The 13,730-nt window shown below is 47.0% G+C and overlaps 1 protein-coding gene across 4 annotated transcripts in view; it reads left to right on the top strand.

The window, feature by feature from the left end:
- Nucleotides 1–13,730, top strand: part of HDAC5 (histone deacetylase 5) — a 113,449-nt gene that overhangs the window by 71,042 nt on the left and 28,677 nt on the right. For 2 of the 4 annotated variants that reach the window (XM_081883846.1, XM_081883848.1), the window contains one exon: nt 7,650–7,784. The exons of 1 other annotated variant lie outside the window; for it this stretch is intronic. In XM_081883846.1, coding sequence (XP_081739972.1) covers nt 7,650–7,784 — 135 coding nt within the window. The remainder of the gene's footprint in view (nt 1–7,649; nt 7,785–13,730) is intronic. One more of the 4 variants, XM_081883845.1, reaches the window with a different exon arrangement.

Genomic DNA, 13,730 nt, shown 5'->3' with positions numbered 1-13,730 from the left:
GAAACCGTTTGAAAATCAAGGCCCGGCTTCCGATTGGCTGCAGGAGCTTCCTGCACTCAAGCGGAAGCCGCGTCGGACATTCTGCTTCTGAAAAATGTTTGCAAACCAGAACACTTAATTCCGGGTTTGTGGCGTTTGGGAACCGATTTGTTCGGCGACTAACCCGTTCAGGAACCAAGGTTACACTGTAATAAGGGTGGGGGGGAAGGAGGGTGGGTGGGCCATAGCTCAGTGGTAGGGCATCTGATTTGGGTCTCAAAATCCCAGGTTCAATCCCCCACATCTCCAAATAGGGCTTGGAAAGTTTGCTGACTGAGGAAGTATAACCAGATAGATGGATCCTTTTTGTCATATGTGGTGGACTTGTAAGAAAGTGAGGGCATTTTGGGAGATGATATATAATGAGATAAAAAATATGTTTAAAAATACTATACCCCTCAAAAAAACCCTGAAACTTTTCTTATAGGGGTTATAGGGACAGAAGCCCCCCAAAATATGTTTAAGTCGTTTATGTACGTTACAACTACAGCTAGGATTCTCTACGCACAAAAATGGAAAGAAGCAGAAATACCGTACTTTTCCGTGTATAAGACTAGAGTCTTTTTTTTTTTTTACTAAAAAATAATGTTAAAAAAGGGGGTGTAGTCTCCCCCCATTTTCTTAATTTAGAGTCCGCAAAAATAAGGGGCGTTTTATGCACGGGGGCGTGTTATACACGGAAAAATACGGTACCCACTAAAGAAGAATGGATAAGCAAGGTGATGGATTATGTAGAACTGGCAAAGTTAACCGCGGGAATAAGAGAACCGAATGACAAAGGACTACAACTCCACCATGCTTAGCTGGCAAGACCAGTGCTCAAGAATGATGGGAATTGTAGTCCGAAAACAGCTGGAGATACAAGTTTGGGAAACCCTGCACTAATCCATCCCAAAAAAACCTCTCTCTGGATACTTTGTCCAGATCTTATTCTTCCACCCATCTCCCTCCCAGCATGGTTCAGAATGGAGAGACCAGTTGGGCTCATGCCCGGTTTGGGCTAGGAATTCTGTGCCAGAGATTTGTAGTAGTGGTGATGGTGGTGGTGATGGATTAAAGAAAGGGGGGGCCAACTTCAAGCCCGCAAGCCTAATTAGACCCGTCAGGCCTCTCCCTTTTGGCCTTGCCACGTCCACCTTCCCTACATCAGACGTCATGTATTGAAAGGGGCTTCTGAAGATGCAGCCCACCTGTCAAACTTGGCCTGTTCAGGGCAGAGGGAGAGGAAGCAATTTGGCTCACAGGCCAGAAACAGTTCCCCACCCCTGTATTAAAGGCTAGACATGTGGTTGTTGTTGGGTTTGGTTTTTTTAAAAAAGCTGTACACCACCAGCCCCTTCCACACACACACACACACACACACACACACACACACACACACACACACACCTGAAATTCTCAGGAAGCTGAATTACATGTGAAATACTCTGTGTGTGGTTTATATGCTTCTGTGGGATCACAGCAAATATGTAGCTTTGAAATACATAACCACAATGCGTTTTGCGGTTACACGAGTGATAGAAGTGGTATTTTTGTGCATCCTTCCTCCACCAACCCACATTTCTCCCCCAGCCTGCTAAGAGCCGGGTAAAATAATTCACTAGTCGCATTTTCAAAGGCAGGACCCTCTACCCTGCTTGACTCGGTGCAAAAGGAATTGATGGGATAGCTGCTGCGTGTCTTCTAAGAAAGTGGGAGAGCAACAGTTTAATCTGGATGGAAAGGACTTTGCCATTGATATGTGCAATTGTGCACTGCTGAAGCTGACCAAACTGCCTACATGTGTGCAACTGTTAGCGATTGCTGCCAGTGTGTGTGTTCTTTTCTGTGCACATACATTCCTGTGGGAGGTGCACACAATTGTCTTTGCATGGATGATTGCTTTTGTGTGTGTGTCAGTGGATCATTGAGCTTTGTAAGTGGATGGGAGCAGAAGAGCACCGGTGGAAACCAGAAACGGCTCCCAGTCACTTTTGCTAGTTACTATGGAGTGACTCATAAATGGAGAAGGATTCTTCGGTGAATTATGTCTTACTTTCAGTTTATTTTTAGGTGCGTTTGTGAAAATGCATTTTTTCCCTCTCTCTCTCAAGTTAATACGGTGCTGAATAAAACAAAACACTAGATCCTTTAGAAGAAAAGAGCCACAGGCAAACTCAGACAGTCACTACTCTGTGACAGAGGCTCAGTTCAGAAACCTCACTAAACCATGATTTGCGCCAATTCTAGAATACAAAAACTATGCTTTGAACTTCCAAACATGCATTAGAAATTGCCCCCCCCCCCTTCACAGCACTCAGCTTCAAATGTTCACAGCAGACTCTGTAACTATAGTTTGTCAATTTGGACAGCACACCAAACCATAACTTGCACGAACCATAAAAAAATGGTTTTATATAGTTCAACTGCGTCAGACCAACACGGCTACCTACCTGAATCTTGCACAAACCATGACTTGCAAGCCCACTTCAGACGGTGGGTTAGTGGCTCTTGGTTTGTGATCAGTTGCATGTCATGTATTATCAGTTCAGCCAAAAACATAGTTAGCTTTCCTTTAACCATGGTTTGGCACGATGTTTGAGGTGAGCCGTTAACACACAGAAGATCGTGAACACCTTTTTTTGTTGTTTAGTCATGTCCGACTCTTCGTTACCCTATGGACCAGAGCACACCAGGCACTCCTGTCTACTTCCTCCCGCAGTTTGGTCAAACTCATGCTGGTAGCTTTGAGAATACTGTCCAACCATCTCGTCCTCTGTCGTCCTCTTCTACTTGTGCCTTCACTCTTTCCAAACATTAGGGTCTTTTCCAGGGAGTCTTCTCTTCTTATGAGGTGGCCAAAGTATTGGAGCCTCAGCTTCACGATCTGTCCTTCCAGTGAGCACTCAGGGCTGATTTCCTTCAGAATGGATAGGTTTGATCTTCTTGCAGTCCATGGGACTCTCAAGAGTCTCCTCCAGCACCATAATTCAAAAGCATCAATTCTTTGGCAATCAGCCTTCTTTATGGTCCAGCTCTCACTTCCATACTTCACTACTGGGAAAACCATAGCTTATTGAGTGTAGCACCTTAACAGCATCATCTTTTAAAATTTTAAATAGTTCAGCTGGAATATCATCACTTCCACTGGCCTTGTTATTAGCAGTGCTTTCTAAGACCCATTTGACTTCACTCTCCAGGATGTCTGGCTCAAGGTCAGCAACCACACTACCTGGGGTGTACGGGACCTCCATATCTTTCTGGTATAATTCCTCTGTGTATTCATGCCACCTCTTCTTGATGTCTTCTGCATTTGTTAGGTCCTTTCCACTTTTGTCCTTTATTATGGTAATCTTTGTATGAAATGTTCCTTTCATATCTCCAATTTTCTTGAACAGATCTCTGGTTTTTCCCATTCTGTTGTTTTCCTCTATTTCTTTGCATTGCTCGTTTAAGAAGGCCCTCTTTTCTCTCCTTGCTATTTTTGGAAATCTGCATACAGTTTCCTGTATCTTTAACTATCTCCCTCGCATTTGCCTTCCTCCCCCCCCAACCCCCTTTTCTGACTTATCAATTGCAGCCTCTTACTGAGGATTTAAGGGACATGGGTGGTGCTGTGGGTTAAACCACAGAGCCTAGGAGTTGCCGATCAGAAGGTCAGCGGTTCGAATCCTCGCGATGGGGTGAGCTCCCGTTGCTCGGTCCCTGCTCCTGCCAACCTAGCAGTTCGAAAGCACGTCAAAGTGCAAGTAGATAAATAGGTACCACTCCGGCGGGAAGGTAAACGGTGTTTTCGTGCGCTGCTCTGGTTTGCCAGAAGCGGGTTAGTCATGCTGGCCACATGACCTGGAAGCTGTATGCCAGCTCCCTCGGCCAATAAAGCGAGATGAGCGCCACAACCCCAGAGTCAGTCACGACTGGACCTAATGGTCAGGGGTCCCTTTACCCTTTACCTTTACTGAGGATTTAAAGGACTTGGGGGGGTAGGGAACCTGTGACCCTAGATATTGCTGGCCTACAACTCGCATCATCCCTGGCCATTGGCAGTGCTAGCTGAGGCTATTGGGATTTGGATTGCAGCAGCAGCAGCACCTGGAGGGCCACACATTCCTTGCCCCTGATTTAGACTATTCCTTGTTGTTTTATTTATTGTTTCATTTGAGTTAATGCGTGCACGAGCCATGGTCACACATACTTCTGTTTAGCACCAGAGAGGTGTTAAGGTGAGGATGCATTCAGAACATAAGAAGACCCAACTAGTCCAGCATTCTGTTCTCACTGCAGCCAACCAGATGCACGACAACACTCTCCCGGCTTGTGCTTCTCAAAGGAGCAAGTGTTTCCGCTCATGAACAAACCTTGTGCCACCATAGAGAGAAGCTACTTCCTTTCTGGAAAGAAAAGCAGAGGAAGAGAACCCTGGAATCCCCTCATGTGACTTCTCTAGGAGAGTGATGATCCTTGTGCATGGGGGAAAGAGCTTGGGCATCTCTCTCTCTCTCTCTCTCTCTCTCTCTCTCTCTCTCTCTCTCTCACTCTCTCTCTCACAGTGGAATTCTTTCTTCCCATCTTGACATCTGCCGAGCTAAGCTGCAGATCAGAAGGGTATGTAATTACCTCCCATATGGCAGGCCCACCCTCCTCTCCCCCAGTCACTTAAAGACTTAGCTGGACTACTTAAGGAGGACGCCCCTTTGTTATAAGAAGAAGCGCCATCTGCTGGTCTTTGTGCACTTGTCCTAAGGAACGTCTTCAGCTCCTCTTCTGATCCCGAGATGCAGTGCTGACATCGTCAGTGGAAGGGCACCCTTGAGAATTTTTACCAGGAACTTTCATTTCTTCCAACTCCAACATTATATAATGATAGAATTCTAGAGTTGGAAGGGATCCAGGGGGTCATCTGGTCCAGTTTGCCTGAGTTCCATGTCATAGACCTACCTTTTGGACAGCCCAGTGCTCTGATGAAATCCAACATTTAAATACCAGCTTACAGTGATACCTCGGGTTAAGTACTTAATTCGTTCCGGAGGTCCGTTCTTAACCTGAAACTGTTCTTAACCTGAAGCACCACTTTAGCTAATGGGGCCTCCTGCTGCTGCTGCGCTGCCGGAGCACAATTTCTGTTCTCATCCTGAAGCAAAGTTCTTAACCCGAGGTACTATTTCTGGGTTAGTGAAGTCTGTAACCTGAAGCGTATGTAACCCGAGGTACCACTGTATACAGAGAGGGGGGAAAGTATTTGATCCCCTTCTAAATTTGCCTAGTTTGTCCTCTGACGAAGAAATGACCCATCCATAATTTTAATGGTAGGCTTATTGTAGCTGTGAGAGACAGAATAACAACAGCAAAAACCCCAGAAACCCAGAAGACAAAAGTCAGAGATTGATGTGCGTTATAATGAGTGAAATAAGTATTTGATCTCCTATCAAGCAGCCAGGTGTCAGGCTACCTGTTATCTTCACTCTATGTAACGAGCTGAGATTAGAAGCACCTGCTGTAAGGGAGAGGTTTTACCTGCAATCCCAGCTCGTTACAGTACCTGTACAAAAGACACCTGTCGACAGAAGGAATCAATCCAGCAGATTCCAAAGTCGCCACCATGACCAAGATGTCCAAGGATGTCAGGGTCAAGATTGTAGACCAGCACAAGGCTGTACTGGGCTACAGGAATCCCTCTAGGATGGACTGGGGTGGTTCATGATTTAGCCGCAGTGATCGTATTTCAGTAATTGATTGAGGCTCAGAATTAGCCCCTTGATTACTGTGGATTTGTCCGGGGAATTCACATTATTCATTTCATTTATACAGTGCCATCCTTGTGCACTGCACCTTACTGAGGTCTCGTAACAACTAATAACTTTGTTAGTCATTATGGCCATTTTTCTCACAACAGGGTACCTGCCTTCTTTTGTAGAATAGGTTCATTCATATTTTGTACAGTAATTGGTTACCACTTAGATATTTTTCAGTTCTTCAGCAAATGGGGCTCAAGGGTTAGAAATATCAAGTCTAGCGGAGAATAAACCTTTGTATTTGCAAGCTGAATATCCTTTCCCCCTTAGCTTTCCATTTAACACAGCAGCTTGTCACTTGCCATTTTTTTATACCATTGCTCCAGTAATCTACAGCCCTTAAACTGCCTCTCTGACAAGTTCCAGAGAGAGCACTATTCCAGAGAAAGCCATCCTATTGGGACTTTTTTCTTGTATGTATGTCAAGCTCTGCTAACAGTTCCAGCTCCTTTTCTTATGATAAATCTGTTATGACTTTGCTCCAAGTAAATTACTAGAACTCAAACACCAAGAACACTTGAGGAGCCCTATTACTATCAAGCTCTGAGCAATATCAGGAGTCCTACACAACTTTTAGAAGACACCTGAAGGCAGCCCTGTAACTGGAAGTTTTTAATGTTTGATGTTTTATTGTGCTCTTATATTTGTTGGAAGCAGCTCAGAATGGCTGGGGCAACCCAGTCAGATGGACGGGGTACAATTATTATAATTATTATTACTATGCACTTATAAAGCATCCAAAATTTATTAAGCACCATGTAGAGATTTCATGTTGTGCACATTGAGCTTGGACATTCCATGCATATTTCTCATTGCAAAGAATGTGAAAAGTTTGTCTTAAGTCTCATAGATTTCAATGGGACCTTTGTAACTAACTTGATCCAGCTGATTCAAATGCTGCTGAACTTGGAAAGTTTCTGGGCAGTGCCTTATTCCTATTTTATGTCACCTTCACCTTGTGCTAGAATGCCGTTGCGCGCCTTCAGGGGAACACCTGCATGTCTTTTGCTTTGTTATATCTACAGACATTGTCAGAGCTGCATAACGTCAAAGCTTGTTGCTGTTTGCATAGTTAAAAAGGGTCACTTGCTATGAAAATTAATAAATAAAAGGATTCAGATGAGACGTTAAAAATGGCAACCGTGTGAGTCCATTTGAGACCCCTGAGGGTGTTCCTTAACTGACCATAGATCACTACATTTAAAAGTTCAGCCGTGAAGTGAGTTGGAATTTGTTAGCAGACGTAACAACCTTTTTGTGACTTTATCTTTTTAAAATGTACGTTCTTATTCCAATTGCAATTTTTTTTTTATAAACACCTTTGGGTGAAGGATGGGCTGTGTATGCAAATACTGGGTGGATAAATAGATAAATGGACTTAATTGGGAGTGGTTGTCTGAACACAGATTGCAATTTATTTTCTTTTCCCACCTCCACAACCATGCAGACTGCATGCGAATTGCCTTTTGCTGATGTAAAAGTGGGGGGCCTGCCTTCTTTGATTGACTCATGAATTCATCCATGTTTTTGCACAACATTGGGCTGGGTACCTGCTGGTAATTTTTGTGGTGTCCTTGCCTCTTGGACACACTATGTAGATACATGCAGTCATTTAATGTGCCGCAGAAGTCTTTGTTGGCATATACATTTCAAAACCAATTGAAAAAACAAGCCAGCCTCCTGGCATATGTCCCAGATGTCTCTTGCCATGCTAGCTAGGCGATCAAACCACTAGAGCTGGGAGAACATGGCTGTGTTTCCCCCTTCTCTCATATTTTGTTGCAGTTTCTTACCCTTCTGTCTCTTCTTATATCCTCCCTTCCCTGCAATTATATACAGCAGATGCTGCCCCAACACCGAGCTGTCACCATGGATGGGTCAGCTAGCCAGCTCAGCTTGTACACTTCCCCGTCTCTGCCCAACATCTCCTTAGGACTACAGGCTACCGTCACGGTGACAAATTCACACCTCAGCGTGAGTACATGCTATCCATAAAACGTAACAGAAATCATACAGTGGGTGCTCTGGCTCAGACACCACCACCACACCTGGCCACCGATGCCCAGGCGCCAACAGCCCATCTAGCACAGCATTTTGTCCTGCAAGAGTGGTGAGCCGTGTTACTGCAGGGAAAGTAACTAACTAAGAACAATTGTAATAACTCAAGCCTCTGCTTAGGACCCAGAGGCTGAAAGTCAGAAATACGCAGGTACCGAAGTAGTTATTTTGGTTAATTAATTAAATAGCATTTACGTAGCGCCTGATTGTTAAGAAGCAGCGGCAGCTATTTAGCACTTTGCAACAGTGTAAAATCAAACCTTAAAATGATCAGCAGAGAAACAGTTCAAAATAGTTATCTAAAAGCATCCAGAAGATGATTAAAATCAACAGTAGCTCAAAAGAGAAAAATTGCAAGCCACTTCCACATGTCCTGATAGGCTTAGCCTAAACGAAAGTGTTTTAAGCAGGTGCCAAAATGAACATACGTCAACTAGGCACCAGTTCCACACTAATTTTAGCTGTAGGATTTATATACCACCTTTCTGCCAAAGAAACCCAATGTCATTGACAGCTTTTAAATATTTAAACTGTGTTTCCCAAACCTGGTTCTCTCTCCATCTGTTTTTGAACTACAATTCCCATCGTCCTTGACCACTGGTCTTGCTAGCTAGGGATTATGGGAGTTGTAGTCTGGAGACCCAAGTCTTGGGAACAGTCGTTCCTTGGAAGTCAAATGGAATCCGTTCAGAAACCAAAGCGCGGCTTCTGATTGGCTGCAGGAAGCTCCTGCAGCCAATTGGGAGTTGTGGAAGCCGTGTCGGACATCCAAGTACCAAGGCATTTGGGATCCACGCTGCAATTGTATTAAAACAACTACATTATATAAAATGTAGAATGACAAGAGTCTTCTCAGGCTGACAGGAAGCTATTGTCACTTCCCCCTTCCCTCAAGTCACATAGAACTCCAGCGAAGATGTGGAAAGAACTGCCTTAACATCTCTATCAGGCTGCTGAGAGTTCTTTATGTATTGCTTCATGACCCAAGACTGTCTGCTGAAGCCTCACTTTGTTGGCTAGTGGTTTCCTAAACTTGGGTCTCTCACCAGCTGTTTTCAGACTACAACTCCCATAATCCCTAGCTAGCAAAACCAACGGTCATGGATGATGGGAATCGTAGTCCGAAAACAGCTGGAGCAGAGGTTCTCAACCTGTGGGTCCCCAGATGTTGTTGGGCTACAACTCCCATCATCCCTGAGCTCTGGCCTTGCTAGCTAGGGGTGATGGGAGTTGTAGTTCACCAACATCTGGGGACCCACAGGTAGAGAAAGGCTGAGCTAGAAAGAGACCCACGTTTGGCAAAGCCTGGAGCCAGGCTAGGGGGTGGAGAAACGCAGAGGTTAAGGAATGCCGAGGAAAAAACCCGTGAGACTTAAGAAGCTGGGAAGGCGAACAGCAATAGCGGAGCTGGAGTGGGAGAAGAGAGAGCAGGGCTTTAGGAGTGGAAGAGTGGGCTCAAGTTCTGGGGTTAAGTGGGGACATGGTAGAGCACGAAGTCGACCTCTGGGGAACTGGCTATCCTATAGAAGGGGAAGGTGCCAGCACAAAACGGCAAAGAAAAGCAGGCAGGGTGTGGGTTTCACGTCTTAACTTCCTCTAAATCAGATGTTCCCACCAGCCCCAGCATTTCCCAGTCATGCTGAGCTGTAGTGCAAAACATATTGAGGGTGCCGGGTTGGGGAAAGCCGGCCCTGAATATTTCTAGTCGCCAGTGCCGCCGTTGCGGAGTTATGAGTAAAGGACAGGCGTCACTCCTCTCTCCTCAGTCGCCTCATCATGCACATGCCAGGCTGAGACACATTTAGGACAAGAGTGACTCCCTCAGGCTCTATAATAGAGTTAGCGCCATTTAGCAGTAAGAGCCTCACAGTTACGGAGTAGACCTATTCACCCAGGCATTTGCTCTCAGGCGCAACGGTGCATAGTTGTGGCGTCAGCGCTACATCTCTCGGGATTTGTATGTGAAGCATTTGATCTTCCAATCCTGCCTTCTTCCCTTCTTACAAGTCCTGGAGACACTTCTTACAAGCAAATCTGTGGGCAAACTTTCTATCATACCCTGACCGGGGTGGGGGTGAGGGGTGGGAGGAGGGTTGCTGGGGTAAGCAGGCAGCACTGACAGAGACCAAATAAAATGGCCTCAGGGGTACTATTTATGCTACACGTACAGTTGCAATCGAAATTATTCGACCCCCCCAATTGCAAATCAGGCTTGTTATTATCAAAATGTGCAAACTTTCAGCTGTTTGCCATGAGCAAATCAAACAAGAGCGATTGAAACAGATGTTTCAAGTGGTTTCTTGCAGCTTATACTCGCTCCACCTTATTCTTGCTAAACAACTCTGACAATCCAACATGTTGCTATGCAATACCGCCTTGATATTTTATATGAGATGGTGATATACATATGCTTACAAACATAAATAAAAAAATAAGATGTTAAAACCCTCTGGCTCTTGCTCCAGTCCTACCTTAATTTCTTCCCTCCCTATCAGACACCCCACAAATTGCAGAGGCCCCAGTGTTTGATGATTCCACCCTAATGAGTATTTAAAATGTCCTTTTCGTGGGTTCTTCTGCTTTGTGTTATTCTTTTTTCTTTTTTCTTCTTTTTTTTTACAAGCTTCAGTCTCCAGGTTTTATTTTCTCCTAAACCAACTGGTTCCCAGCTGTAACCTATTTATTGCTTTCCTCTGATGACAAGCACCAAACTTGGCTCAGGCTTAGGCACGCAGGACTCGTGCCCAGTCTACAGCTTGGCTATTTTCAGCCTGAGGAGTTGGAAATAGCTGAGTGGCAGACTTCGCATTCTGCTGCGATTTGTTTTCCTCAACCCTGAGTAGTAAAGAGCTTACAGTTGTGCCTGTGTGTGCTGTGAGCACCCATGTTTTGATTTTGTTGGGTGCTGCTCCCCTAACACAGCGCCAGGCAGTGAGGAACGGCCTCTCCTTCCTCTAATTCTCAGCGGGACTTTTAAAATGGGTGTGAATTTTGTCTAACCTGTCTGTCTCTCCACTAAAGTGGAATCTTAACTGAATTTGAGTGCCTTTGTTTGGGATGGAGGTATTCTGTGAGAAGGGGAAGTTGTAACGTAATACCTGGTGAATTTATGAGTGTCTTTACAGTAGTTGGCCTGTATTATTTACTTGTTATTGGTGGGTTTTTTTCAGATTATTTGGGTCTGAATATATATTGATATGCTTGTATCCTATAGTGTGTGTGTGTACAAATACACACACACACACAGAGAAACATATACAGTGGTACATCGGTTGTCGAACGTCTCTGTTGTCGAACGTTTCGGAACCTGAACGCTTCTGTTTTCGAACACACCTCGGAAGTCGAACGGCTTCTGCTGCATGTTTTTCAGTTTTCTCAGTTGCATTTGCAGCCGGCCCTTTGCGCCTCGGTTTTTGAACATTTTGGAACTTGAACGGTCTTCCGGAATGGATTGCGTTTGAGAACCGAGGTACCACCGTATAGGAAAAAATGAGAGCAATTTGGAGGATATTTGCTGGATGCCTTAGTGCAGACTTTTCATGTTGGCGACCCACTTTTTGGACATGCATTATTTCACGACACAGTAATTCGGTTTTACTAGCAAACCAGAGGTTAAACCAGGCTTTCTCAACCTTGGCCCTCCAGATGTTTTGAGACTACAATTCCCATCATCCCTGACCACTGGTCTTGCTAGCTCGGGGTCATGGGAGTTGTAGGCCAAAAACATCTGGAGGGCCGACGTTGAGGAAGCCTGGGTTTTAAACTAATCCCTTTCCAGCCCCAGGAAGAGTGTTTGCGCGACACACCTACAAACTTCAGCGGACACACTAATGTGTTGCGGCACACAGATTGCAAAGCTCTGCCTTAGTGCAATACATAATCGCCACCATTCTAAGTCCTGTTGCTGCTGCTGCTATAGCTACTTCTTACTACTGGTAGCATACTACTATAGAGCCATCTCTCAAGCTGTGGCTCCTGCAAGCCCGCTCCATGGCTACTCCTCTCCTTCTGTTGATTTTGGAAAGGGGAATCACGGAAAGGGTTTGCGTGTGGTGTTTGTGTGCATAGGCCAAAACAAACCATTTCAGGATCAGCCTAGAACTCAGGGAGAATCTGGGTATAATCCAAAATCAATATATGAGGCAAGGTTAATGGAGTGGGCCAAAAAACAAAGCAAAACAAAACATACACTTCCAACCATTGCATGCGCAGTGAAAGAAATACCGTAAGTTTGCCTTTGTAAACTCTGGACGCAGTAGAAACCAGGTTAATGTTTTGTCACTGTTTTAACATTCAAAATGGTGGTGGTGGATAGTGGATCTCAGGGAGGTGACTGACCACTGCCGCACTCTTGTCTATGATTATAGCAAACGCCCTTGGCTTCCTCCCAGGGTGGATCTGATTTAAATCAAATCGATTTAAATCATGATTTAAATCACTACTCAGTAAGACTTGATTTAATTTTTTTTTTAACAGAAAGACTCGTTCTTGCTGGTATAATCTTAATATTTACAACCAGATGAAGGTTTCATTTTGGGGATAATAATAACAACAACAACAATAATGTAGTTTTTACAGTTACCGTATTTTTCGCACCATAGGACGCACTTTTTCCCCTCCAAAAATGAAGGGGAAATGTGTGTGCGTCCTATGGTGCGAATACAGGCTTTCGCTGAAGCTGGAGAGCGAGAGGGGTCGGTGCGCACGGACCACTCTCACTCTCCAGGCTTCAGGAGAGCCGCAGCGCCAGTCCCACAAGGTCGGGGGACAGCGGGGAGGCGGAACACCACCATCCCGCTGTCTTCCGATGTGGTTTGGAGGCTGACGGCGGGGAGACGCGTGCTTCTCCCGGCCGCCAGCCCCGCAAGCTCCGGGGATAGCTGGGAGGTGCCGCGCGTCCTCCCTCAGTCCCCGGACCTGATCTGCAGGCGGGCGACGGGGAGAAGAGCGCTTCTCCCCGCTGCCTGCCCCGCAAGCTCCGGGGACAGCTGGGAGGCGCAGCGCGTCCTCCCTCTGTCCCCGGACCTGATCTGCAGGCGGGCAACGGGGAGAAGAGCGCTTCTCCCCGCTGCCTGCCCCGCAAGCTCCGGGGACAGCTGGGAGGCGCAGCGCGTCCTCCGTCTGTCCCCGGACCTGATCTGCAGGCGGGCGACGGGGAGAAGAGCGCTTCTCCCCGCTGCCTGCCCCGCAAGCTCCGCTGACAGCTGGGAGGCGCAGCGCGTCCTCCCTCTGTCCCCGGACCTGATCGGCAGGCGGGCCGCGGGGAGAAGAGCGCTTCTCCCCGCTGCCTGCCCCACAAGCTCCGGGGACAGCTGGGAGGCGCAGCGCGTCCTCCCTCTGTCCCCGGACCTGATCTGCAGGTGGGCCGCGGGGAGAAGAGCGCTTCTCCCCGTCGCCAGCCCCGCAAACTCGGGGGACAGCGGGAGAGGCGCAGAGCGCCCTTCCCGCTGCCCCCTGACTTGGCTAGAAGGCTGGCGGGGGGGGGGGAGAAGCCTGCTCCTCCCCGTCGCCAGCCCCGCAAACTCGGGAGACAGCGGGAGAGGCGCAGCGCGCCCTCCCGCTGTCTCCCGACCTGGTTTGGAGGCTGGCGGAGGGCTTCCTCCTCCCCCAGCCCCGAAAGCTCCCAGAGCGATGCCAAAGCTGCGCGCAGCTTCGGCATGGCTCTGGGTCCCGTTCTGGGGGAGGGGGAAGCTCGGGCTTCCCCCGCCCCAGCCCCGCGTCTCCAGCCGGGAGACGGTTGCGGGGGGCTGCTTTAGCCCCGCGCGTGCTCTCCCGGCTGGAGAGGTGACGCTCGGCTATGGAGGCTCCTGCCATAGGCGCGCGTCACCTCTCCAGCCGGGAGAGCACGCGCGGGGCTAAAGC

Source organism: Podarcis melisellensis, assembly GCF_964234715.1.
Source record: "Podarcis melisellensis genome assembly, chromosome: 13".
Classification (NCBI taxonomy): Eukaryota; Metazoa; Chordata; class Lepidosauria; order Squamata; family Lacertidae; genus Podarcis; species Podarcis melisellensis.
This window is presented reverse-complemented; position numbering and strand designations above follow the sequence as displayed.